The sequence below is a fragment of the Clytia hemisphaerica genome, unplaced genomic scaffold (genome assembly GCF_902728285.1).
Source record: "Clytia hemisphaerica strain Z4C2 unplaced genomic scaffold, Clytia hemisphaerica genome assembly, whole genome shotgun sequence".
In the NCBI taxonomy this organism is placed as follows: domain Eukaryota; kingdom Metazoa; phylum Cnidaria; class Hydrozoa; order Leptothecata; family Clytiidae; genus Clytia; species Clytia hemisphaerica.
Window position 1 is genome coordinate 69,175 of NW_027104433.1, and position 26,756 is coordinate 95,930.

The 26,756-nt window shown below is 35.3% G+C and overlaps 2 protein-coding genes across 2 annotated transcripts in view; one reads left to right on the forward strand and one right to left on the reverse strand.

Annotated features, from left to right (window-relative positions):
* The window catches only part of LOC136820711 (cytosolic 10-formyltetrahydrofolate dehydrogenase-like), a 33,710-nt gene extending 13,419 nt beyond the window's left edge, over positions 1–20,291 (reverse strand). The window contains exons 1-15 of the mRNA XM_067076928.1: positions 19,780–20,291; positions 11,213–11,466; positions 9,970–10,135; positions 7,111–7,215; positions 6,871–6,927; positions 6,052–6,084; positions 5,510–5,647; positions 4,342–4,470; positions 3,750–3,838; positions 1,994–2,062; positions 1,698–1,770; positions 1,282–1,401; positions 945–1,007; positions 609–673; positions 170–320 (exon numbers count right to left, since the gene is read on the reverse strand). Of these exons, the coding sequence (XP_066933029.1) occupies positions 170–320; positions 609–673; positions 945–1,007; positions 1,282–1,401; positions 1,698–1,770; positions 1,994–2,062; positions 3,750–3,838; positions 4,342–4,470; positions 5,510–5,647; positions 6,052–6,084; positions 6,871–6,927; positions 7,111–7,215; positions 9,970–10,135; positions 11,213–11,466; positions 19,780–19,962 (1,695 nt within the window). The 5' untranslated portion in view covers positions 19,963–20,291. The remainder of the gene's footprint in view (positions 1–169; positions 321–608; positions 674–944; positions 1,008–1,281; positions 1,402–1,697; positions 1,771–1,993; positions 2,063–3,749; positions 3,839–4,341; positions 4,471–5,509; positions 5,648–6,051; positions 6,085–6,870; positions 6,928–7,110; positions 7,216–9,969; positions 10,136–11,212; positions 11,467–19,779) is intronic.
* A 747-nt stretch (positions 20,292–21,038) lies between these two features.
* Positions 21,039–26,756, forward strand: part of LOC136820694 (DNA-(apurinic or apyrimidinic site) endonuclease 2-like) — a 54,628-nt gene continuing 48,910 nt past the window's right edge. The window contains exon 1 of the mRNA XM_067076892.1: positions 21,039–21,130. The gene's annotated coding sequence lies outside the window, so the exon portion shown is untranslated. The remainder of the gene's footprint in view (positions 21,131–26,756) is intronic.

A 26,756-nucleotide genomic window follows, 5' to 3' on the forward strand; every position in this document is an offset into this window, starting at 1 on the left:
ATGAGGATTTGACTAGGAGATGGCCGGGGAAAATGAAATTGTCCGCTAATCAGAGGTTTTACTGCAGAATATAGCGCTTTAATAGCCAATTCTTTTGAATTAACGTTAAGGTCGGGTGTATATACATTTGAACACTAATCCCTACTAGCCAGAGAGCAAGAAATTTCACCTGAATCTTGTCACACCATCCGGCAAAATATCTGATGGTATCAATACTCATTCCGATATGTGTTTTCAATGCTAAAGTGTAAACGGCACCCGAGTCCATCGATTCTATGTAAGCTAGCTCTTCCCGGTGTTCGTCCATCAAGTCTGCTAACCTGAGAAAAACATTTACATATTATATGTCAACCCTTTGAGAATCTTCCTTTTTTTTCAAGAAGGGGAAGTACCTCGGGGAGGCGCAAGTGATATTTCTTTGAAATTTTGATCAATGGTAAATATAGATAATTGAGTTCGACCACCTGTCTAGTTGGTAGTTTTTAAGTTGACCCACAATAAATTAAGTCTTGGTCGACAGATCTATTTTGGTGAGAGATTTATTTATTAAAAAAGTAACTTACTCCTAGTTCTATAGAAATAAAATACAAAAAATGTCGGGTACTTACTTGTACATGAGGGTACCTCTATCTCGTGCGTTCATTGTAGCCCAAGGCCCTTCATAAAACGCTTCCTGTGTGGAAGGTGAACAAAAAAAACGATTCAGTATGGATGTCTTTTTTCATTAGCACTTTCAACCAAATTTAGAATGATAGCAAGCTTTTCCAGATAAAAAATTTGGATAACTGTAGCAGTAGTTAAAACTAATTCAAGACAGAAAATTGCAGTTTTCCACACAGTACATTCCTATTCGAACTCCCCTGGTTGAAATTATTGAGTGTCTTAGCTCTAATTCTTCTGCGATAGTTTTCATGTTAACTGATCGCGACTGATGAATCACTCACCTTGGCAGCAGCAACAGCTATGTTGATATCTTCTTTGGCTCCAAATGAAACTTCAGCTAACACCTAAAAGATAGGATATAAAGGAAAAATGTTCTGTCTTCTCAAATTCTGTCAACCCTTACAATTCCTAAAATATTTCATGTTTCCACACCACCCAGGGTAAAAATTTCGCCGCCAGTGCCACAGAAAACATAATAAATTTAGGAAGCGGTATAAAGACAGCACTCATTCCTAGGGTACCTCAAAGTCTCCCTTTCATGTGTCCGAGTCTGGGATGTGTCCTTGCTCAGAATTTGGCGTTCTAAATGCCATTGTTGAATTGGATTGGGAAACTTACCGATTCATCTGTAGGGTTGATGGTATCAAATGTCTTTCCACTTTGTGCTTCAACAAATTCACCATTGATGAACAATTGATTTGGCATTTGAATCTGTTTACCATTCACTTCAACAGTTTTCTGAAATTTGAAAAAATAAAGGATATGAATTCTTTAGGTTAGAGAAAAAAATATTTTATAATTAGAGTACTTTTACTAGGTCCTACTTTTACAATAACTAAGCTCAGAATTTGGGTAATAAAAAGAAAACCAAAGGTCAGAATATCATCGAGTTACTTTTCATTAGCAGCGTTTGGTATATACTTTTATTTCACTCGAGAAATTAACAACGTAAGGGACCAAAATGTTTAACAATACAAATGCACCACGAACAAAAAAAAGTGTCAACAGTGAGTGTAGAATCAAACAATACTTACATAATCACACTTGAATTCTTCCTCACCAAGCCCTCTTGAAATCATCACTGATCGTTTTAAGAAATTGGCATAGCTAGTGAAAGATAAATAAACCTGATTGGACTATACTCCCATCAACCACCTATCACATCAAAAAAATAGTATTTTGCATTGGCTTTTTGACAGATTTTGTGCAAGTGAGAACATTCTAGGACTAGGAGAATTCTAGGACTAGGAGAATAGTCAAGCAAAAAAGGTTTCTTTGAAAAATTGTACAAAAAATCAAAATGTTATGGACGAATTTTGTGAGTTCTTACTCAGTATTCATGTAAACATCTTCGTTAGCCAAAACAACGTCACACTTTTGCTTCACTTCTTCTACCAATCTAAAAGAATTTGAATATGAAATCATTCATCTTCAATGTGAAAAGTTCATTCGTAAATCGTTCATTCTTTTTGTTTTGTTTATGGCTGAATATACTGTAGCTATTGAATAAGCAGTGTGTTAGGAAAAAAGCCGAAAAGATGAAAGTGTCCTAATAACCTTTGAGACCAAAGGGAGGTGCGGGAAGAAGAAACTTTTGTGAAGTCGTGTGGGAAGCAACCGACAAAGGCGAACAGAAGATTATTTCATTCTAGGTATGAGGGGACGCCCTTCAGAGATGCTTAGGCATTTGCTTTCTTAGCACTTTTTACTTGTATAGATTTTTACTAAAATTCAAATCCTTCCATTAACATGTTGATTTCAAAACTACAAGAAAAACAATAGACACCTCAATATTTTAACTTTTTTCTTGAGGGGGTAAAAACTTTTTTGGAGCTAGGGTAAAGAAAATCGAGATGGGATAGAAAATTTTGATTCTAGATATGGGGGGGGGGCCTACGGGGTTTGCAATTTCCGAAATACCGGATAATTTTGCCAAAATTTCCGAAATTTCGTAAAAAATACTTGCAATTCCGATACTGATTTTTTGGGTATTTTTCCTCGTTTCGACTAATTTTTCATCAAATTTGATTTTTAGGTATGAATTCCGAAAAAGGAGGATAAAAACGTTATAATACCATAATTTCGAAGCAAAAATTCTTGAATTTCCGATACCGAAGCAATTTCAGAATTCCGAAATACCGATTGAATTTTGTCCGATTTCCAAAATTCCGAAGGAAAAAGAGTCGATTTCTGCAATTCCGAAATACTATACGCCCTGTTCTAGATACCGGGGGACTTGACCTTTTGGAACTGGAATTCATAAAAAAAAGAAAGTACTATAATATTGATATTGATTCACCGTTCTCTACTTTCACACTAAAACTAGCCAGGATTGATTGATTGATTCCCACTCAGTGCTACGATTTATTGGCATGCACCCTTACTCAGGTGTTAACTCATACCATGTGAGGATACGGGAGAATTTGGTACCACGCAACACTCTGGTATAAGAGAACAGGGAGGTATGCCAGACATTGTATTTGAGGGTAGTGAAGTTGCTCACATGAAAAAGCAATAGCAAGATTGAGTGATACGCCGATACGCCATGAACATAGGGTCGCCGGTGTCTGATAAGCGCTATGATTTTCTCATCTAAGAAAAAGTAACTATTCCAGGATAGGGCCTTTACTGTCTGCTTCGTCAGGATCATCATTTCTCCTTTCAATCACTTATTTTAAAAATCTTGGAAAATAAATATCTTTTGACTGAGCAATGAAATACTCTCCCATTACAATAAATTTTAATTGTAGTAAGATCGACTTTTGAGGACTTTACTTTCATTTAATGTTCCAAATTTTTTCCTAACACACTGTATAATGGCACATTCCTCTTGATGAGGCAATTTCTTTGCGAGTCTGTCTGGAACTAGTTATTTTCAAATACTTTGTGAACTTAATTCAGATTATTCTTTAGCATGGTGTGATCAGTAATGAAGACAAAAGTATAGATATTCACAAAATTCAAAATCCCAAGGAATCTAGGCACATTTTTGCAAACATTGGCTTCCTTTGGGCGAATCAGAATGCTGACTCAAACTCAAGAAATTGAAAAAAGAAAGCAATTCAAATCAAATTTAAATTTGTTACCTAGCAACATCCATTGAAGCTGCACCTGCTTTAAAGAAATCTGTATCATCTTCAATTGATCCCAAGTTCAAGATTCCTTTCCAGATATCCTACAAATGATAAAATTTCATAGTTTAAATCTTCTATCATACGTAGCCATAATGAACATGGCAAACCATTAGTCCCCTACAAAGTCCAATCTTTTTTTTGAATTTTTTGTTGCGATTTCATTTTTTGTCATCTCTTTTTATGTACAACATTCATTCTTAGTCATCACAACATTTTCTTGTTTACAGAAATCTTTATAAATGAGAAAAGAAATTTCCCATGTTGCATATGAGTGCGGCGTTTTATGCTAATCATTCAACTTTCTATACACAATCATAAACATGTTTTGTCTTTGTTTCTGGGTATAGAATAACATTATAAATTGCACAGTTTTTCTCTGTTCATTTGATTTTTCGTACCTTGAAAATTTTAAATCAACTTGGTCTCGCCAAGTTGAATATTGCATCAGCTGAAGTTGATAAATCTCAACGACCAACTTTTACTCATTGAATATCTTTATCGAAGCAATGTGTTAGAAAATTGATTGGAACAAGCTAAGGCTTACTTTGATTTTATTGGCAATTTCCATTTCTTCTGAGGACAGTTCAAGTTTAACATCGTCATCTGATGCCTGCCCATATTTATTTGATGCAATCATCTTACCGTCGTCCAATTGAAGTGTTTTGACGTTAATCTTTGAATAAAGTAATCAAAACGAATATATGGTTTACGTTGAGGCTTTCGAAACTTAGGAAATGGCAATGTTCAGTTAAGGAAACTTTCAAATTAGCTTTCATGAGAGAAGTTTTTATTATCTAGAGTACATAATTAATTAAATTAATTGTTAATCGAGAAAAGCCTACATTTTACGTGGATAACTTAGTAGTTTTGGATATTCTGGCAGTCTTTTGATTGATTTCACAAGGCTCACAGCAGCTTGGCTAACTTACAGAATATACGGGCTAAAGTCTATTCACGATAAGTGTGCACTCTTTTTTCATTTACCTATAACTTTTGAAGGAATTCCTCAATCTTTATAAATTTGGTATCGTTGGAAAGATATTAGTGAGTGGAACAATTTGAAATAAAAAAATCTTTAAAAAATTCTAAAAGTAAAGATGAAAATGAAGAAGAAAAAAATGAAGATCTTGTAGAAAAGTGTTATAACTATCATTTTCACTGAGGTGAATCCTTGATCATCGAACGTCATCACTGTGAAAAAAATTCTCAAAAATAATCATTCAGTCAAAAGATATCAAATAAAGTTATAAGCTGATTGACGTCTAAAAACGCTGTTTTCTGCAGTTTTTTGCTGTTTTTTGGGGTCAATCACTTATTAACTTTGTATCATAACTTTATATTGAATAAATATTTTAATGAAATTTCTTCACAGTGATGACCTCCTAAGATCAAAGAATCTCTCCAGTGAAAATGAAAGTTATAGCACTTTTTTTACAAGATCTTCCTTTTTTTCTTCTTCATTTTCATCTTTACTTTTAGAATTTTTTAAAGATTTTTTTATTTCAAATTATTCCACTCACTAATATCTTTCCAATGATACCAAATTTATAAAGATTGAAGAATTAGTTCAAAAGTTATAGGTAAAAGAAAAAAGAGTGCACACTTATCGTGAATAGACTTTAATATATTCAATATACTTAAGCAGTATTATTTGTACTATGCAAGTAATTTTTTTGTAGATTCTCACTTTATATTCTTAAAAAACAACAAACCCTTTGGCCATCAGAACCAGTAATTATCATTCCATCATTATGAATAAGTGCTGGAGCAGAAAGCCCATCAATGCTGACTTCAGTATGTTGTGGAAGTTCTTTACGGTGGTACATTGAGGATCCAAAGAAGGTCACTTGCTAATTAATATTTGGAAAGATAGAAATAGCTTATTACACACTTTTAATGTTGATTGGATCTACACACTGTATCGCACTTCATCCTTGATATGTACAACTTAAATTCAAAGATAACACATTGTCAGAATTTTATTACAACTAGACCAGTGCCGGTGAAACCTAAAGAACAACCCTATATTATGAGGTCAAAGGTTTATCGAAAAATATTTCTACTGCATGGAATTTCAATCTTCATATTATCTTCAAGTGTCTCAACTGTGTAAAAAATACACTTAACGAAATGTTGGTTTTTGTCTATTAACAAGCATTCTATTACAATGACCAGTGAAAGATAAAAATAGCACTATAATTCTCGTTGGGTGATTTAGAAGAAGAGATTTAGAATTAGCAGCATGATCAATTACCTTCCCATCGATGGTTGACCAAGCACCAGGAAGCTAAGATTAAAAAAAGATCATTTTTTTAGTTATTCGAAAGTGAACCATACTATTCATGATATGCACCACTGCAATGATGTCGAAAAACTCAGTCTTTTTTATCTACCCAAAATAAATAAATTGAAACCAAACAACCAACGATCAGAAGGAGGGTTTACTACTTACATTTGAAGAAATACAATCATACTAAATTTGATTGAGCTAAAAGTCACACCCTTTGTCATCACTTAACTAAAAGTCATTACTCGACTCTTTTTAAAACCATTTGCCTTTTCAAAATAAATTTTGACCCCTCATGGGGGAGGGCCTTGCAGAAGATTTAGCGCTCATTAGATATAATATGGTACCCAATCTCTAATAGTGAATCCCCTGCCATGTTGAAATAAACTGAAACCCCTGAAAAAGGATCCATCCTGGAATTAGTGCAAAGTACGCTGAATATATTTGACGTGAGACAGTAATTACTTTTGGCGTATTGGCGTAAGGAGCAGATATAGATATTGGCGTAAGTCAAAGCTTTTCAAGACAAGAGAAGCACCACCATTCTAACACCCAATTTCATTACTCCAGGTTTAAACGCATCTACTTTACTCCCCCTTAGACTGCCATAGCAATTCGGCGTGGACTTTGCATCGATTCCACACTGGAAAAGGATCAATGATGAAAGCACAAGGTCATGTAGTTTTTCAACTATGGGATATTAGTAGTGGTGAAATCTACAGGAGTAAAAGCAAGAGATAAAGTTCCCATATATAAATTATAACTTGTGTGTGTTTAGAACATTACCTTGTCATTTCCACGAATGAAGTCATGTAATGTTTTAGCAGGCTTGTTCCAGTCAATCTAAACAGTATGTAAAAGTTGTAGACCTAGTAAGACACTACTTCTCAGTTCCTTCAACATTGCAGCTAATTTGAGTATTGATTAAACAAATGAAACAAAAGAAAGCATTATGGGAAATGAAGATCTTCAAGAAGTAAAGGATGCTTCACAGACAATTGAAAAATGAAGTGCACATAGCTTTACTTTAGCTACGTCTTTCTTTTTCCAGATTGGATCGTAAGTTGCTCCCTCTTCTGTTTGGACAATTCTTGGTGCCTTTCCTTCAGCAATCAATTCAACTGCTTCAACCTAAAATTTACAACAGTTTAAATGAAGCCAATTTATGTCACTGTATTTTTGGGTACAATGATAAAGCTCTTTATTCCAGTTACTTTCTGAATATTTAATGTCTACCAGATGGCCTAACTTAATCCCCTTAATCCGTGTTGATTTTAAAAGATTAGATTTCCTGTCAACAAAAAAGAGCTGTAACTTTTAAAAGAGAAATTTTTGGTCGAAAATTTGTCTTTTCTTGTTAGTATATCCAGGGGTCTTATTTAGGCCCAGCGAACGATGAATTTCCCTGGTCCAAGGGGCCAAGCGAACGATGAATTTCCCTGGTCCAAGGGGCCCAGCGAACGATGAATTTTGCTGGTCTAAGGCACGAAAAAAAATTACAATTCGTGGTTTGTAGCCTCAAGTTCATATTTATGCTAATCAATACAATGCACATACTAAGAGTTCGCCAGCCTAGAATCTAGAAATTGCCAGAATTAATTTTTCATTCGCCAGCCTACATACTAAAACCAAGCAAAACCCCTGTATACGTGATTTAGTTAAATTCAAAAAATATGAAAAAATTGTTCATTTCCCCTTTTAAAAACAACTCCAAGTCCAAACTTTTTACTGCAAGTTAACTGTAAGTACAGTATATGGCCCCCAAAACGGAGACGGCCCCCAAAACGGAGGTTTTCATTAAAATGAAGATTCTGACTTGAAGATCTATCAGAATTAAACGATTTTTGTTTATTTTGAAAGAACGATGGTTATACTTAAAAATGAGCATGTTTTTGCTGGTTTGAGACGGATTCAAAATAACATATTTGCGTCTAAAGGAAATATTTTAACACCAAAATTAGGCATATAAAACTCACTCTAGCTCCTTGGATATTGAAAATAAGTTATGAAAATAGGGTATAGGAAACTTTCTACACCTAATACCGTTCAGAAAATGCAAATACATCTGTGACTTTAGAGGCTGGGTAAAGGATATAGCATCTTGAAGGTCAACCAGTATTTTGGAGCCTTAGAATCAGCATTGACAAAACCGAAAATTCTAAATATGAGAAAAAGTAAAAAATCTTGGAATCCTATTCCTATCACCTTGAGTTAATAGTTTATAACAAAAAATTTGCATTATATACCGGGTGCGCCACAAAAAAGTTTCTCTCTTTGAAACTAATTTTTTCAGAATCTAAAAATTTTAAAAGATCTGAAAAGATCCATTCTTATTTCATTGGAAAGAAGAAAGATAGACTTAGATTTTGATGGGTCATTTATCAAATTCGATTTATTAGATCAAAAGTTATGCTCAATTGAATAAAAAAGTTACTTTCAGACAGTGCTCGAAAACGTGAAAAATCGACCTATCAAATTTTTATTTCAAATTTGGCAATCGCAATAGCCTTTACATTATTAAGCGCATTTTGCAGTAACTAAACACATAAGTTTTAAAACTGAAGGGTCGAAAGGGTTTAAAATCTTCATAAAAATCAATTTGATTTCCTTTTACCAAAATTTTCCTCAGATTTTTGGTTCAAGACTGGATAAAGTATATGTAAGGCTGGATCTACCTCGAAACCCATAATTCATGTATTTTAATGAATTTTACCAGACTTTTTGGCCTTTTTCGACAAATTTTCTTCCTTTCATTGAAATTGAACCTTCCTTTATATAACGTCATTTACATAAGGTCATTTAGACAGCTAATTATCATTTTTAATGACTGGAAACGAAAATACTGATGTATCATGTAATTATGCTTCTGTTTAATTTGATAGGTCGATTTTTAACGTTTTTGAGCACTTTCCGAAAGTAACTTTTTTATTCAATTGAGCATAACTTTTGACCTAATGACTCGAATTTAATAAATAACCCATCAAAATTTAAGTTTATCTTTCTTCTTTCCAATGAAATAGAAATGGTTCTTTAAACATTTTTAGATTTCGAGAAAATTACTTTTAAAGTGAGAACCTTTTTTGTGGCGCACCCGGTATAAAATTTTCCGCTGAATCAGCAAAAACGGTTCTGTCATTTTTTTGCAAAATATAGGAGAAAAATATCTTTAAAGCTTAATATTTTCAGTTTCAGTTAAGCTTTTTTTCTAAAATTTTCACAGCTTATTCCATACATGAATGGAACTATTTTCAAAAGAGATTTGTTTTCAAAAACTTGATTAAGACGTTGTTAAATCAAAATTGTCATTTTGAAAATTTCTAAATTTTCAGTTTGGACTTTGCAATATCAAAAATCTTGAAATATTTCATAAAAATCATAAATTTTATATCCATCGGGTCGTAATTTTAAGGGGAAACACAAATATGTTCATAGTTTTTCCCCCTATTACCACTGGGCTTAATGATTCGATTTTAAGTACACCTCCGTTTTGGGGGCCCCAAACCTGCATTTTGACAACCAGGGGTATACTGTAAAAATTTTATCAAATAAATTTATGCCCAAAACCCTCTAAATCATATTTCAAAACTATGCTCAAAATTTTGTATTCATATCTTAAAGATATCTCGAGAATTTGCTAAAATTTCAAACCTCCGTTTTGGGGGCCATTAGAAAAAAGCTACCTATCTTTAAGCGATTGAAAAATATTTTTGAAACTGAAAAAGAACTTCCAGGAAATAAAGTAGAGATGTTAAGGTTTTCATGCAGCAAAAATTTTTGTAAAACCTCTTTTCCTCTAGATTTGAGAGAAATTTCAAATTTGATCGCCGTTTTGGGGGCCACATACTGTACTGTAATTAATTTATATAAATAAATGAGACAACCCACCATTGTTGTGATTCCTTCAGGATACAAGAAGCGATTGTAAAGTGAATCGACAGTTTCATTAGGTTCAATATCAACTGACTTTTGTAAAATGACTGGTCCAGTATCAAGTCCATCATCAGCATAGAAAATTGAGAATCCACCTTTTTGATCTCCTTCCATCAAAGTCCTGAAATGAGAATGCAATTATAGAAAATGAAATGTAAGATTATTGCTGTTGAATTTTATCCCTTTTGAACTAAACTGTCGAACGTGCTAACCGCACTGGGCTCAACTTCAGTGTTTTTAAATCATTCGTAGACCCAATTGTAAAATTGTAACTAATTTCAACTAAAAACTCATGACCACCCCCTTAAAATGGAAATTATAAAATAATGAAAACCATCCACAGGGATTAGCCCTTGAAGTCTCCAGCCTGCCTAGAAGTTTTAGCCTCGTTTTGGCGAAAACTTGTGACCACGCCCTTGATAATGGAAACTTTGAAATAATGAAAAAACCGCCACCAGGGATTCGCCCAAGTAGCAAGTGTGCAAAATTTCGGCCAAATCTGATCATTTTTGAAGTCTCCAGCCTGCCCCCAAAGTTTTAGCCTCGTTTTGGCAAAAACTCGTGACCACGCCCTTAAAAATGAAAATTTTCAAAAAATGAGAAAAAACACCCCCAGATATTCACCCAAGGAACAAAGTGTGCCAAATTTCAACCAAACCCGATCATTTTTGAAGTCTCCAGCTTGCTCCAAAGTTTTAGCCTCGTTTTGGCGAAAACTCGTGACCACGCCCTTAAAAATGGAAATTTTCAGAAAATGAAAAAAACACCCCCAGATATTCACCCAAGGAACAAGTGTGCCAAATTTCAACCAAACCCGATCATTTTTGAAGTCTCCAGCTTGCTCCAAAGTTTTAGCCTCGTTTTGGCGAAAACTCGTGACCACGCCCTTAAAAATGGAAATTTTCAGAAAATGAAAAAAACACCCCCAGATATTCACCCAAGGAACAAGTGTGTCAAATTTCAGCCAAACCCGATCATTTTTGAAGTCTCCAGCCTGCCCCAAAGTTTTCGGACAGACATACATACATACACACACACACACATACATTGTCAGATTCTAGCTCAACTGAAGTTGAGAATATCCCTTATCAAAATCAGTAAAATTTAGTAAGATCATGATGGAAGAGGCGTTTTGATGATGAATCTACAGCAACCAATAGTGAATCAAATAAGATAATATCATAAAAAAGATTCATACCAATTAATAGCGGAGGCTCCCCGATGACGGGGCAGAATTGATGGATGATAAACAATGGAACCATGTTTTGGATGATCAATAACATCCATAGGAATGAACTGTGAGCAGAAGGGCATAACATTGAGATCAGCACCAACACTTTTATATTGTTCAACAACCTCAGGAATGGCAACTTTTTTGGATTGCCAACGTTTATACTTGAAGACTTGAACGCCATCTTGTTCAGCTTCTTGTGCTAGTGGATCAGCTTTACCCTGAGGATTAAAGGATTGAAATACAACTACCTGTAGTAGAAATTTTTGGGGAAAGAAAAATTTGGCGGCATGAACAGTTTGGTCGAAAGAAAAATTTGGCAATTTAGTACCCCAAAAATTTCTGATCTTGTGCTAAAGAACAATTTATGGCATGCCATTTCTAAGTTAAAAATATCTTTCATCAATCAAATTAAATTCCACCCAAATTTTTTTTCTTCTAGGAATCCTCTAAGATTAAATTCTCCTTGAAAAATCCTTTTTGACTGCATCCACTAATTTTTTTTCTTTGAGTAAGTAACAGTATATAAGTAAAGACCTTTTGTTTGACAAACGGAACCCCTTCTGATAGACATCTAATCAATTTGACATTATATTAATAACTTAAGGTTTTGATTGGTTTTGAAAAGATTGCATTCAAATGATATTATCTTCAAGATAAAGAACAACATTGAAAAATACAACCAAACATACATAAAAAGATTTGATTTTAAAATGGCCTGGTCATGTCAGACACATGAAAGTTTGTAATTTTTTTAACTCATACATTATTTTATGACTGATACACAGTAGCGTAGACAGGAAGGGCGCAAAATTTGTGTAGGAGAGCAGATTTTTATGACACTCATAGTGCCCTCCCCCCTGGATTCAGGGGGGGAGTGGGTTTTGAAGGACGTATAGGGGGGGAAAAATTTTTGTTGAAGCCAGGGTGGGGGAAAACGAGGGAGGGAATGGAAAATTTTCATTCTAGGCATGGGGGGGGGGCTCACCAAAATCAATTCAAAATTGAAAAACATCTGATTTTTATTTTCTTTATTAGGACTTGTTATATTATTTTAGCAGTATCTTTTACTATCACTCAATTGGGTGTATAACATATGCTTAGTTTTTCTTTCATTTATTTCAACCAGCAATATTACGGTTTAAAAACAACCATCCTTTCCATTCATTCTTGAATTAGAACTACCTTAGGGAAAACAATAAGCGTTAAATTCATCAAATTACAGCTTTTTATGCTTGGGGGGGGGGGACAGAGAAATTTTTGGAGGCAGGGTGGGGAAAAATGAGGGGGGGGGGGAATAGAAAATTTTCATTCTAGGCATGGGGGGAAGAGACCCTGTAATTATCTATTCATAATATGAAAAGATAACTGCTGTGTCATAAAAATCTGCTCTCCTACACAAAATTTGCGCCCCTCCTGTCAACGCTACTGGATACATTTGAGATGGAAATCTCCTTTTATAACAAGGTGTGTCTGTACCTTAGTATAAAGTGCGCATCTTCACATATTACTTACTTACTTCGTTATTGATTATGTACTTTATGGTACTCATCCAATTCGTTGAATCCGATGATTGACCATTACTGTTGTACTGTTAGAGTCAGCTCTCCTGAAGTTGAAATAATTAGGAAGCAGCGGTTCATCTGGCAGTGTACTGAGGAATTGGTCAAGATGCTGTTTAAAAGTTTGTTTGGTACAGTTTGTGAGGTTTCTAAGGGATTTTGGCAGAGCATTGAAGAGCCTTGGTCCTTCTTGTGAGAGACAACCTCTCCAGATATTTTTATGTTTGACATTTATAGCTTTCAAATTGCATTTTCTACCCAGTCTCTGATTTGTGTAAGAATGCACGCCGCCTGCCTCGTCATTGTAGTTGAAATTGGGGGCAATGTCTTCTAGTATGCACCACGTGTAAATGATTCTGTACCTGTCTCTTCTTCTTTCAAGACTGTAGATTTTCAGTTGGTTCAATTTTTCCCAATAGTTTAAGTGGCTCAACGAGGGGATACCGTTCAGGAATGATTTTTGTAGCAGCTCTAGTTCTTGAATGAGACATCTCTTTGATGGAGACCATAGTTGAGAGCAGTAGTCAAGGTGTGGAATGGCAAGTGACTTCCAAAGGGTTAACATGACATCTTTGTCCCTTGTCTTGAAAGTACGAAATATCCAAGAGCTGATAGATTTCACTTTGTTGATTTGGTTTTTGATGTGTTGATTGTAGCTCATATCTACATCTAGAGTAACTCCAAGGTCTTTGACTTGGCTTTTTGTTTCAATTTGATCTCGAGTATCAGAATAATAAACTGAATAGGGTTTCAGCTCTTCATTTTTTCCATATTGCATATGTTCGAATTTGAGTCCATTCAGTTGCATATTATTGATCTCTGACCATTTGTATACTGAGTTGAGATCGTTTTGGAGAAGTTGGACATCATTTTGACTGGCCAGTGCTTTCATCAGCCTGGTGTCATCCGCAAATGAAGACAGGACAGCGTTGTATATATCTTCATCAATATCCTGTATCATTACAAGAAACAGAAGGGGACCTAGCACAGAACCCTGAGGCACCCCGGATATGATATCTGCATTTTTGGATAGCGTTGTGTTGACAGAGACTCTCTGTGTTCTCCCTGTAAGAAATGACTTTATCCAGGATAGAAGTTTTCCACAAATGCCATTTCTTTCAAGTTTCTGTAGCAGTATCGAGTGATCAACACGGTCAAATGCTTTACTGAAATCAAGATAGATGACATCTACATTGTAGCCATTTTCAATATAGTGGATTAGACGTTCAGTGTGAGCAAGCAGTTGGCTTAAGCAGGATCTTCCTGACCTAAATCCATGTTGGTTGCTGTTGTAGAGGTTGTTTCTTTCCAGATGATCTTGCAAATTTTTTCTTACAATCTTTTCAAAAACTTTAGTGACGTGTGATGTAAGAGCGACAGGGCGATAGTTTTCAGCCAATCCTTGATTTCCTTTTTTGAAAATAGGGGTGATGTAACTTGTTTTCAGTATCTTCGGAGTGAATCCTTTGTCAAGAATGTTCTGCCATATCAATCTGAGTGGTTTTGCAAGCTGTGATTTGTTTTTGAGTAGAAATATAGCTGGAAAGCCATCTGGGCCAGCAGCTGAGTTTGAAGAGAGGGTTTGTATCTCTCTAATAAAGTCGTCCTCTGTGAGGTCAAAATAATCAAGTTTCTCCGTAACTTGCGAAGGATTGAGATCAGGATTTTCATATTGTGATTTTGGTGGTGTGAATACAGATTTATATTGATCTTGAAGTATATTGGCCATCTGAAGGTTATTGTCTGTTAGCTTATTTGTGATGGGATCTAATAATGGTCCCACTTTAGGTTTGGTTTTAGAAAATCTTTTTGCGTAAGAGTAGAAGAATTTGGGGTTCACTTTGATTTTGGAGATTGCATCTAGCTCTTGGTTGTACCTTTCGTTGGCATAGCTGCTTTGTAATTTTAGTTCGATATCAATCAATCTTGACTTTGTGTTCTTGTTGAGCTGTCTTTTCTTCAGTTTCTTTCTTTTTCGCATAAGAATTCGACGATCGCGTGGAATAATTGTTTTCTTTATCGGTTTTCGTAAAGGAATGTTGCTTTTGGTGATAACATCAATGCATTTCTCAAGGAATACATTGTATTGTTCATCAGGGTTAGAATCATAAGTTTTTAAAATATTTTCCCAATCAATATCATCCAAAGTTTTATTGACGTTTTCCCAGTCTATTTTGTTATTGTAAAAGTTGAATTTGTCGAAGTCATTGTTAAAAATTTTTTCTGTATCAGTAATTCTAGTTTTGTTAAAAGATAAATGTGTAACAACCTCAATGTTGTAGTGATCGGAGTATATGGTTGGTGTTGTTTGGTAGTTAAAGATCATGTCTGTATTGTTTGTTAAAAGAAAGTCTAAAATATTTCCGTTGGTGTGTGTGGATTTATTCACAATTTGAGAAAGGTTGAACTGTAGTGCGAATTCATCTAAAATTTTTAAGAGTGATCTGTCACAGTTCACTGTAGGTACACATTGTTGGTTTGAGAGTGTATGTGGAATGTTAAAATCACCGCAAATGTAAAGATCAGGACAGCAACCATAGAGAGTTTCAATCTTTGATACTATTGATGATATAAGCTCTGCGAATTCTGGTGCATCTGATTTGTGATTTGGGTTTGTTGGCTGTCTGTATAGAATTCCAATGATAATGTTAAGATCTTCAGAGTAAAGTAGAAGTCCTTCATTTACACCATTTGAGAATTCGAGTAGGGGTTTGAACAATGGAGAGATGTCATCCCTCAGATAGAAGGCAACACCACCACTGTATCTTCCTTGTTTGGGTTTATCACGATCACGGTCCTTTCTATGTAAGGTGTAGCCTTCGATTTCTAGTTCTCCAGCTTTGTGGTTGGGTGATAGCCAAGTTTCTGTTAATCCAATAAAAATATGATTTTCAGTTGTCAAGATATCTCTGATATAGGGAACACAAGATGGTGCGGTTTGTGGACATAAACCTTGTATGTTCAAGAAAGCAAAGGTTGTTAGTGCAGGGTTCTTGTTGATTGGTGGTTTGGAAGAAAATTGTCCTGTAGATGGTGTGGTTGGTGTGTTTGTTGGAGATTTTGAGAGAGATGGGTGTGTGGTGGTGGTTTGAGACTTTCGTTGATGAACGAAATCATTTGCAGACGGAAGTTGTCCAGGATTTTGAGAAAATCCAAGGAATCATTTGTGTCAGCATGATTCTTTGTTGGAGTTTCTGGTCTCTTTTGAGTGCCTTTGACATGGGCAAAAGTGCAATGGGTGTTGAAACATGCACCTCTCTTGATTGAAGAAGAGCACATTCTTGGGTGGAATTGGTTACATTTAGTTCCAGCATTACATCCCTTTGGACCCTTGTTTCCATGTTTCATGAGTTTGGTGCAGGCTTTTGGATGGTTGTACTGGCAGTTCTTGCCTCGAATACCGTGCTTGCATTTACCTTTGACATAAAATCGGCAGGTTGGTGGTGTGTTGTGTATCTCGGTTTCATCTTTTGATTTGTCAGATGATTGAGGGACTGTAGAGTCTGATGTAAGCTTAGTATTGTTTTCAAGTTGTCTTTGAAATCTTTTCTTCAAGAAGTCGGTTCTTCCTAGATAAACACCATCAAGGGTTCTGTCTGTATTTACATTGTTGTTGTCTATAATAACACTAGGTGTTAGTGGTAGTGATCGGTTCCTTGGCGTTGGAGGAAGAGATCTTGATCGAGGTCGAGTGGAGGATATTGAGGTGTATGATGAGAGGTCAGTAATACTTTTGGTAGGTGAAGATACAGGTGTATGTTGTGGGGAGTTTGCGACAAATGTGGTGTTGGTAGTTTTGATTGTTTGTGTAGGTGTTTGGATAGAGTTGACATGATTCACACTGGAATTGGCAGTGTTGGTTAAACTTGTTTTGTGTGGAAAATTTATTGTATTTTCCTGACAATGTTGACAAAGGTAAAACATACCAGGTATTTGGTAGATTAAGTACCTCAATTCCTCGTCTTGGTCAATCAAATTAATGTTCTTTAGCAGTTTTAGGTAGCATGGTCGATGGACTTCTTGTCCACAGGAGCCGCATTTTAAGAGTGAATCGTCATGCATTTTTACTCTATATGACTGGTTGCATATTTGACATATGTCTGGAAAATAGCTCTGTATGACCACACACAATTTTTCAATTGCTTTGTCTTTGTTCATTGTGTTGGTTGTTTTTGACAGGAAATTCAGTGTTTCCATGATGGGATCCTTTCGGCATGATTTCAGGGTTTTTATGTTATCTTTAGTTGGCTTTTCTGGATTGTAGAGTCTGAGGCAGTTTCTAATTGTTTCATTGCTGGCCTCTTCTGCTAGTTCAGCAAGTACTTGCTTCCAATTGTTGATGAGATCGACTGGTACAGCATTTTTTGTGGTATTTTGAGAGTTTTGCTGAGTCGGCATGGCTGCAAACAAACAACACCAAACCAGAGACTGGGCAGGTACTTAGCTTAGTGGTTTAGTAGAATTTCGTAGCCAACAGGATAGTTGAAAAGAATTAGTTGGAAGACAAATACAGATAACAGATAATTCAGGATACAGATACCTGATCAGCTGCACATGGGAAACCATTCACTGTCATGTGCAGCTGCTCCTCAGGATTTGGCAAAATGCCTGTGTGACCAGCCACAGGACCCTTGTCTTGAGATGTGATATTGAAACGTTGGATGTTGGACGGAAGAAGTAAAAAATAAAGTAATACCTCAGTAGTCCAGGGCTAACCTGGTGTGTTAAAGCTATGTGGTCTTAGGTCTTTATCCAGGTTGATTTTTGATAGCCAGCAAGCCAAAGAAGTTCCGCTTGATCGGCCACTTCTGAGTATAAAACAACTCAGGTGGGTTGGGCTACCTTTGGCCTAGGCCCCGGGATCAGCAGCCTCTACCCGGTATTCGTTTTCTTCTTGGCTTTTGTTGATATTTCAGTTTTTTTTATTTCTCTGAAAAAACAATGGCCTCAGCGCTCCAAGGCCTTATTCACTAATTCTTAATGGAGTGAATTTTTTTATCTGTTTTTTATTTGTTATCTATTAGAAAGTCCATAGATTTTAATACAAAGTGTGATAGGTCCATAATTGTCAAAAGTGTCAATTTTTATATTATGAAATATATTGAGTACTACAAAAAATGTTGGGTATGACAAAATGTGGCATTACTACAAAGTGATTTAGTACTACATATATAGCCTAGTTCAGTGGTTGAAATATGGTTTTTCCTTCTGATTGGTCATGTTAAGTGTCACATACACTTTGAAAATTTGTCTTTTAGTCATTAATTAGTCAGTAATTTATCTTTTAATCTTTATGTTGATTAGTAGACTCTCAACTTGAGAGTGGAAAACATAAGACAAACTGACATCAGTAATAAAAATACTAAGTTAAGTTCAGATAAAAAAGAACTTTCTGCGCGGACCTGTCTGAATGATAGAAAGGTGAAACTTCAAATTAATTCGCTAGAGAACAGAATCAAGTCAAGCAGGGCCAATTTTGGAGGTTCTTGAATCACTTGTTGACAAAAAATGGTCAGAATCTTAGAAAAGTGGATTTTTGTCAAATTTTTTGCATCTTTTCGACTTTTTGGCTTAAAATCTTGCTGGAAAAACTCACTTTTGATTTTTTTTTGCTTGACCATGAAACCTAATCCAAAAAAAGTTTTACGAGTTAGACCAAAAAATGATGACTTCTAACTCAAACTGGGCATTACAGGAGGGCTTCGTCTTCCTATATAGCCCATGTCTAGTATACTTGTCATTGGTACTTAAGGGACATTAAAGTAGTAAAATGTAAACATTGTGCGAGCCACGTGTCTTTAAAGAGAACAATTGAAATCATGTGTCCAAAACAAACTTGTAAAACAATTGAACAATCAAAATTAGCCATATTTGGTTTTATTTTGTATTTTGACATGTGACATTTGTTTTAATTTTGTATCCGCTACATACAGTTTGTTTACAAATTTCGCAAGTACGTTATGTCCCTTTAAAGGGTTAAAGAAGTAAATTCTAAGCACAAAAAAATTTGGAGAGGCTCATTATCTGAAGAAGGACCTAAGCTTTTCCATTTTCACCCATTCTACATCCGTACCGTAACTTGGTCTGATGTCGACACCCCTCCTCTAATTCCGACACCCTTTTTATCAGCTGAAATTTATAGAAAAGTTGAAACTCTTTTCATTTGCTTAGTGGTCAAAGAGGAATAATCATTTTTCAATCAGTGATTCAAGCTTTCATATCATTCCTTTCTCTAAAGAAGGGTGTCTGAATTAGACGAGGGATGTCGATATTAGACCAACTTACGGTAACTAACATCACAAACTGCACAAAAATTGGCAGACGAATCACTGCTCCCCAATCATTATCCATACAGGAGAGCGGATTCAAACAGTGTGAGAAAAATGGTGAATCATCGGATTTCCAAATTGGATGATTGAGAGACTCAAAAAAACCATACATCCCTCCTCTAAATTCGACACCCTTTTCTAGAGCTCTGAAAAATTAAAAAAAGGTTGAAATTATTTTATTTGCTTAGTGGTAAGGGAGGATAAATCTTTTTTCAATCACCAATTCCGACTTTCATATTATTCCTATCTCTAAAGAAGTGTGTCGAAATTAGAAGACGGATGTCGAGATTAGACCAACTTACGGTATTGATTTCCATGCCTTATTGTAATTTTCCCTGGAAATGCATTGTCACAGATATTTGGAAAATCAAAACTTTTTTTGGGGCTTTTTTAGAATGACAGATAAAAAGTAAATAAAGAGTACTTAGAAGGGCTACATATGAACATTCTGCATTCTTTATCCACTTCAAATGAATTTGTTAAAAGTTTTTAAGAGCCAAAAGCTTCGTTTGAGCTAAAGCATGGCCACAAATGACAATAACACACCCAATCCACACCTCTCATCTTTACAAAAACACACGTAAAAAACAGACTTCTCTAATTAAAAAATTATGTGTTTTATTTAAAAAACAAAAGAATATACCTGGACATCCGGAATGGTAAAAACACCAACAACCTCATGGCCTTTCTCTCTGATTGATTTATAAACTTCTGCACCAAAATTGGATTGTCCAATAACTGCTACCCTTAATCTTGCCATGTCTTGGGCTGATGTGTAAACTGTTCTTCGAGTGCTTTTTGCAACGAACCGAGCTGCAGATAACATTTTGTTTTTCCAAAATTTGCCTCAGTGCAAGAGTAATTTTACAGACTACGTTTGATCTTGCAGGAGCTTGCTTGTTATTCTCCACCTCTTGAGACCATCAGACGTAATTTTGTCCATCAAAATAAAAGGTTTTTGTAGGAGGAACAATGGACCTTTGTTCTTGAGATGCAATCGACTTTTTCCCAGTAAAATCCTGGGCTTTTATATATAGACGGATGAAAAGAAAGCTAAATCGATAGACCTTTCTGACCTAGCAGGTCAAACTGGTTTGATGGCCCAGTCAAACGTGTCTGAAAAGAGGCCGGTCTGACGTCTTCCCATTTGTAAACAAACCGTATTGCTCCACAACACAGATCTATCGAGACTTTTTGATAAATAACGAGATTGCTCACGGGAATTTTTTGACCCGCATCCCGCGGCGATCGTATTTAATCGATCGTGCGATAGTATTTAATCGCCCGCCCTTATCTGGTACTTGATGTATAAATTTTCTTCCGACACGCTAAAGCTCTGAAGGTCGGGAAAATTTATATATTGGCCCGCTCCTTCAGAGCTTTAGCGTGGGCGGCCGCCAATACACCATCGGAATATCAGATAACGCCCGCCCGTGTACGCTCGTATAATATGGGTACTGTATACAAGAACTCTTTTTAGTCTTTTGAGACTTTTAAGGAGATTAGAGAGTGTCCTAATCCCTCAGATGGAAATTTCTAATTTCATAGACACTAGCAGGATTTACAGCCCGTTTGCTGAGTCCCCCTTTCAAAATGGATCAGGTTGGTTAGCAGATGGAGAGGCAATATAGTCATGACTTTCCCTTCTCTTGAAAATCCAGTATTCCAAAACTTTCAACTATAAAAATTATCAAAAATCGACTTTTGTCTTTTTTTGCTATCTTAAAAACACCTTTTTCAGAACCACAAGTGACTGACTATGCTGCTAAAAATGATTGACAGGTCTAAAAAATGATTGACAGTACGGGTTTGCTCGCGCGGGTTAGAAATTCCCGTGAGCAATTTCGTTATTTATCAGAATGTCTAAGCCATTTGCCGCCATTATTGCATATACAACCCAAGATGGCGGATGAAAAGCGAGTGATTTATTTTTAAAAGCCTCTCTAGAGGCTATAGAGTCCCCTTCCCTCAGTTGGCGACCGAAATATCCCTAGGTACGTGTTGTAACAGTAATTTAATCAGGTTTGTTTTGATTTAACCTTTGTATTTGAATGACCAGCAAGTTTCTCTCCACTGATGCAAGGGAAGGGGCCATTGGGCCATTCCAGAAAAAAAACATTACTCCCTTAAAATGGATGACATCAATTTATTAAGTTGAAGTTGGTTTGATATTCTACGTTTGACGTTTGATATTCGTTTGATATTCTCAAATTTGCGTTTTGAAGTTTTTGTGACTAATTTTGGAACTGTAAACTATTGGAAGCCAATAGAGTTTATTCTCAAGGGTGTGTGTGCAAAATTTCAGCGCTCTCCGTCGCAGCGTGCTCCCTCTAAAAATTTGTAACCGTCAAACCTCATTTCGGCCAAAAAGACAAGTTGGGCTCCTGTGGGGGAGAGCGGTTATCTTTGGAATTGGAAACTATCGGAAGCCAATATAGTTTATTCTCAAGGGTGTGTGTGCAAAATTTCAGCGCTCTCCGTCGCAGCGTGCTCTCTCTAAAAATTTGTAACCGTCAAACCTCATTTCGGCCGAAATGACAGTTGGGCTCCTGTGGGGGAAAGCGCTTATCTTTGGAATTGGAAACTATTGGAAGCGCCAATAGAGTTTATTCTCAAGGGTGTGTGTGCAAAATTTCAGCGCTCTCCGTCGCAGCGTGCTCCCTCTAAAAATTTGTAACCGTCAAACCTCATTTCGGCCGAAATGACAGTTGGGCTCCTGTGGGGGAGAGCGGTTATCTTTGGAATTGGAAACTATTGGAAGCCAATAGAGTTTATTCTCAAGGGTGTGTGTGCAAAATTTCAGCGCTCTCCGTCGCAGCGTGCTCCCTCTAAAAATTGTAACCGTCAAACCTCATTTCGGCCGAAATGACAAGTTGGGCTCCTGTGGGGGAGAGCGGTTATCTTTAGAATTGGAAATTATTGGAAGCCAATAGAGTTTATTCTCAAGGGTGTGTGTGCAAAATTTCAGCGCTCTCCGTCGCAGCGTGCTCCCTCTAAAAATGTGTAACCGTCAAACCTCATTTCGACCGAAATGACAGTTGGGCTCCTGTGGGAGAGAGCGGTTATCTTTGGAAGTGGAAACTATTGGAAGCCAATAGAGTTTATTCTCAAGGGTATCTGCGCAAAATTTCAGCGCTCTCCGTCGCAGCGTGCTCCCTCTAAAAATTTGTAACCGTCAAACCTCATTTCGGCCGAAATGACAAGTTGGGCTCCTGTGGGGGAGAGCGGTTATCTTTAGAATTGGAAACTATTGGAAGCCAATAGAGTTTATTCTCAAGGGTGTGTGTGCAAAATTTCAGCGCTCTCCGTCGCAGCGTGCTCCCTCTAAAAATTTGTAACCGTTAAACCTCATTTTGGCTGAAATGACAAGTTGAGCTCCTGTGGGGGAGAGCGGTTATCTTTGGAACTGGAAACTATTGGAAGTCATTATTATGTAAATTAGTAGTAACATTAGGAAAAATAAGACTAATACTTAATCAAATTATACAACTTATGCACCCTTGAGTTCTTAATTGCCCTCTGAATAGTGCCAAGAGGCTTAACTTTTTCCAAAAAAGCTTTTGCAAAGGACTAAGTTATGTGTAATACAATTTCAAGGCAAGCAGTAAGATTAGCTATAACAATCAGTAACGATAGACGCTTTTTTATAAGAATGGTGTACTTTGGTGAGGGTGAGCAATATTTTTATTTTTCTATTGTTCTAAACAATAGTCCTATTGTTCTAACTCCAAAATCTCACCCTGATATTCTTATAGTTATATATAAAAAGCTTGTATTTCTAGAAGACTGCATGAACTTTTAGCTTGGCTCTTTGACTAGAAACACAACCAAGGGGTTCCTTTTGGAGTTTATCTTAAAATTTGAAGAAATTTTTGTGTTGTATCTGGTTGTATAGACTTTTAACATCAGAAAGTTTGCTCAACAGCAAAAATCTGTTTGACCTTTAGGTAAGACATTAGTTATTTTTGTTTCGTCTTCCAACATTTGCATATCTTTTGTCTTTCTATGTTTTACTAAAATATATAGCTATGTATGTACAATGTTTAAAAAGTTTTCTGTTTTCTTATTTCTAATATACATGTTTTTTTTATAAGCATTGCACTTATAAGCATATCTAGGCTTAGAAATGGTGAAAAATTAAGAGAAAAAATGTTTTTTTCCTGATTTTTGCTTTTTTTAGCTGGAATTTTACGGATTTTCAGTATTTCCCTAAATTTATGCATCCCCTCAAGCATTTTTCAGCCTTATTAAGCTTTCGACCTAAGCATCTCTGAGCCTGTTTTCGGATTTTTGTATGCTTATAAAAAAAAACATTTGTCTTTTGTCTTTCTATGTTTTACCTAAATATAATACCATGTATTTACAATGTTTAAAAAGTTTTCTGTTTTCTTATATCTAATATATATAAAAAAACATTTATGTCTTTTGTCTTTCTATGTTTTACCTAAATATATAACCATGTATGTACAATGTTTAAAAAGTTTTTTGTTTTCTTACATCTAATATAAAAAAAACATTTATGTCTTTTGTCTTCCTATGTTTATACTAAAATATATCAATGCATGTACAATGTCTATAAAGTGTTCTTTTTTATATTGAAAATAAAAATAAGATTCACATATCTTTTGTCTCTTATGTTTTACTAAATAAAATATATATTTAAGTTTAATTATGAACAACGTTTAAAAAGTTTTTCATTGAAATCAAAATTTCGGCCGAAATGAGGTTTGACGGTTATAAATTTTTAGAGGGAGCACGCTGCAATGGAGAGCCCTGAAATTTTGCACACGCACCCTTGAGAATAAACTCTATTGGCTTCCAATAGTTTCCAGTTCCAAAGATAACCGCTCTCCCCCACAGGAGCCCAACTTGTCATTTCGGCCGAAATGAGGTTTGACGGTTACAAATTTTTAGAGGTAGCACGCTGCAACGGAGAGCGCTGAAATTTTGCACAGACACCCTTGAGAATAAACTCTATTGGCTTCCAATAGTTTCCAGTTCCAAAGATAACCGGTCTCCCCCACAGGAGCCCAACTTGTCATTTCGGCCGAAATGAGGTTTGACGGTTACAAATTTTTAGAGGGAGCACACTGCGACGGAGAGCGCTGAAATTTTGCACACACACCCTTGAGAATAAACTCTATTGGCTTCCAATAGTTTCCAGTTCCAAAATTAGTCACAAAAACTTCAAAACGCAAATTTGAGAATATCAAACGAATATCAAACGAATATCAAACGTCAAACGTAGAATATCAAACCAACTTCAACTTAATCATCAATTTTTGAAATATATTTTGGCACGGAATTCCAAGCAAACTTTAAAGAGAAAGTATCGGAATTCCATGAATTTTACTTAATTTTGCATTAAAGTATTGGAATGAATATAATATGAAAATAACGACCACACAAGAAAGATAAGCAAACGATTGGATCAAGTGTCAAACATTTTGACCCGGAAATCAATTATTATTCTGCCTTTAAAGTATAAAGCGAGAGAAGTTCAATGTTTCTAAAAGAAGTTATTTGACGATTCTCTTACAAAGAATCGCTCGCTAGCTGAAACTGAAACTGAATAAGCATCTTATAAATCAGTATAAATAAATATTATAATCATTAGAACAATATATAAAAAATGGAATTTCTTAAACCAAGAAGAAATATTTACAGAAAAACAAAAGCCTTTTAGAAATTTGTTCTTAAAAAGACAAAAAAATGTTTTCTGTCATTAAAAAATTCCACAAAGACGGAGTACACACATCAAACTTTCAAAACATGCAAATTCAGGGGGCTCAGATCAATGTTTTAATTTGATCGAAAAGGGGAAAGTCTAGCCTTACTCCTGATACATAGGAGTTTTAACACTTAATTGAGAGCGTTTAATTGAGAGCATTTTGCTGGTGATGGCTTCTGTAAAAATGGACATAGAGTATATGATAATTGTTGGCATAAGTATGTATCCATCTCATGATATAGATGTTTTGGCGAACGCAACAGTCTTCTGAATAACTGATTACACATCTGATTTACATAACGGTTAAGACATTAGTTATTTTTGTTTCATCATGGACGAAAAGAAACATTATTTTGAAGTGAACAGCGCCTTTTTTCCGTTCACATTTTTGAGTTATGTTCGCACACTATTTAATCCTTTAAATTTTTAAAGGAGTTATCCTTACTCAGCTGAATCATTTTATACATTTGATTTTATAAAAATTTGAAGTTTCAAAGGCTATTTGTTGGGAGACGGTGAAACAAAACAGTTTCTCCAAAAATCAGTTATGTCCGCAACAAAAAGTTATGTCAGCAACAAATCATGAAGTTTTCTCAACCTCCAAACACCAATTTTAGGTCTCTTTGACAAATTATTACATCTAAGGTCATTTTAAGTCTCACAATTTTCCATTTGCAAGATTTCCAGTTTATTTACCTCTTTCATATACTGTATTTCATATTGCGGACATAACTATTTTGTCTAAAATGTTGCTGATAAAGTGATTTGCAAACTGGCATGATGTTTTATTATATGGAAGTAATGCTTAGGCTATTAGAAATAGAAAAAAAATATTCTGATGCCTAGTTGAGGTCCAAAATGAAAATTTTAACAGAAAAAGAAACCCTGTTCTTTGAAAATGATGGTTCTGAGCCTGCGAGCTTGAATAAAGGATAAATCATGCATTAATTTGCATGTTAAATTAATTGTTTAGTGTTTACACAACATAATCTATACTACACATTCACTTACAGACTAGTTAGAATTGCTCAAATAGTTCAAAACAGAGTCATATTATGTAGCCAATTGTATGTTGCGGACATAACTATCTAAAGAATTTATCAGATTTTTAACCCTCTTAAGCAGTTATGCTAACACCTTGACAATACTAAAGAGTTACATTTGTAAGTACCATGCATTTCCTTGCTTTTTTAAATTTTTTGTGTCTAGAGGACACGCTCTTCTATTAGAAATATGAGAAAGTTTCAATATCAATGGTAAGTCTTCTTTTGTTCTTTTCGAAGAAAAACATGTAATGACTGAAATCAAACCAAACCAAATCTTTTGGTTTTATATATATTGGTTTAGTCTCTAATATTCCTTAAATTTTGGCAACAGAAAAAGACACTCTAAAATTATAGATAAATGATGTAAAGATGTCCTATGTTTCTACCCTGGAAGAAAAAAGTTATGTCCGCAACATAGCATTATTACCCATTTAACCCTTTCTATTGAAAAAGTTGAGTAACTTTCAAGGAAAAATCATATAAATTACTGATTATGAAGATGTACAACATTTTATGTCAAGCTAAAAATTTTCAATGCAGCTTAATATAATAGCCATTGACTGAAATCTAAGACAAGTATTAGATTATGCATATTTTTATCTCAAATGAAGTGTAAACTACAAAGAGTTTTTTGCCAAATTTGTCTGATTATAACTCCTATAGGTCAAATTTCTGGAACAAGCCAGTTTGATTAAGCCCTGATATTTATGTTTTCTGAAAATTGAAGTCATTAATAAAAAAATTTTCCAGGAATAAAAATGAAACTCAAAACTTTATTTTTTCCAAATTTTTTCACCTATTTGGGTGACATTACCAGATCAATTATTCAAAAGACTGTCACGT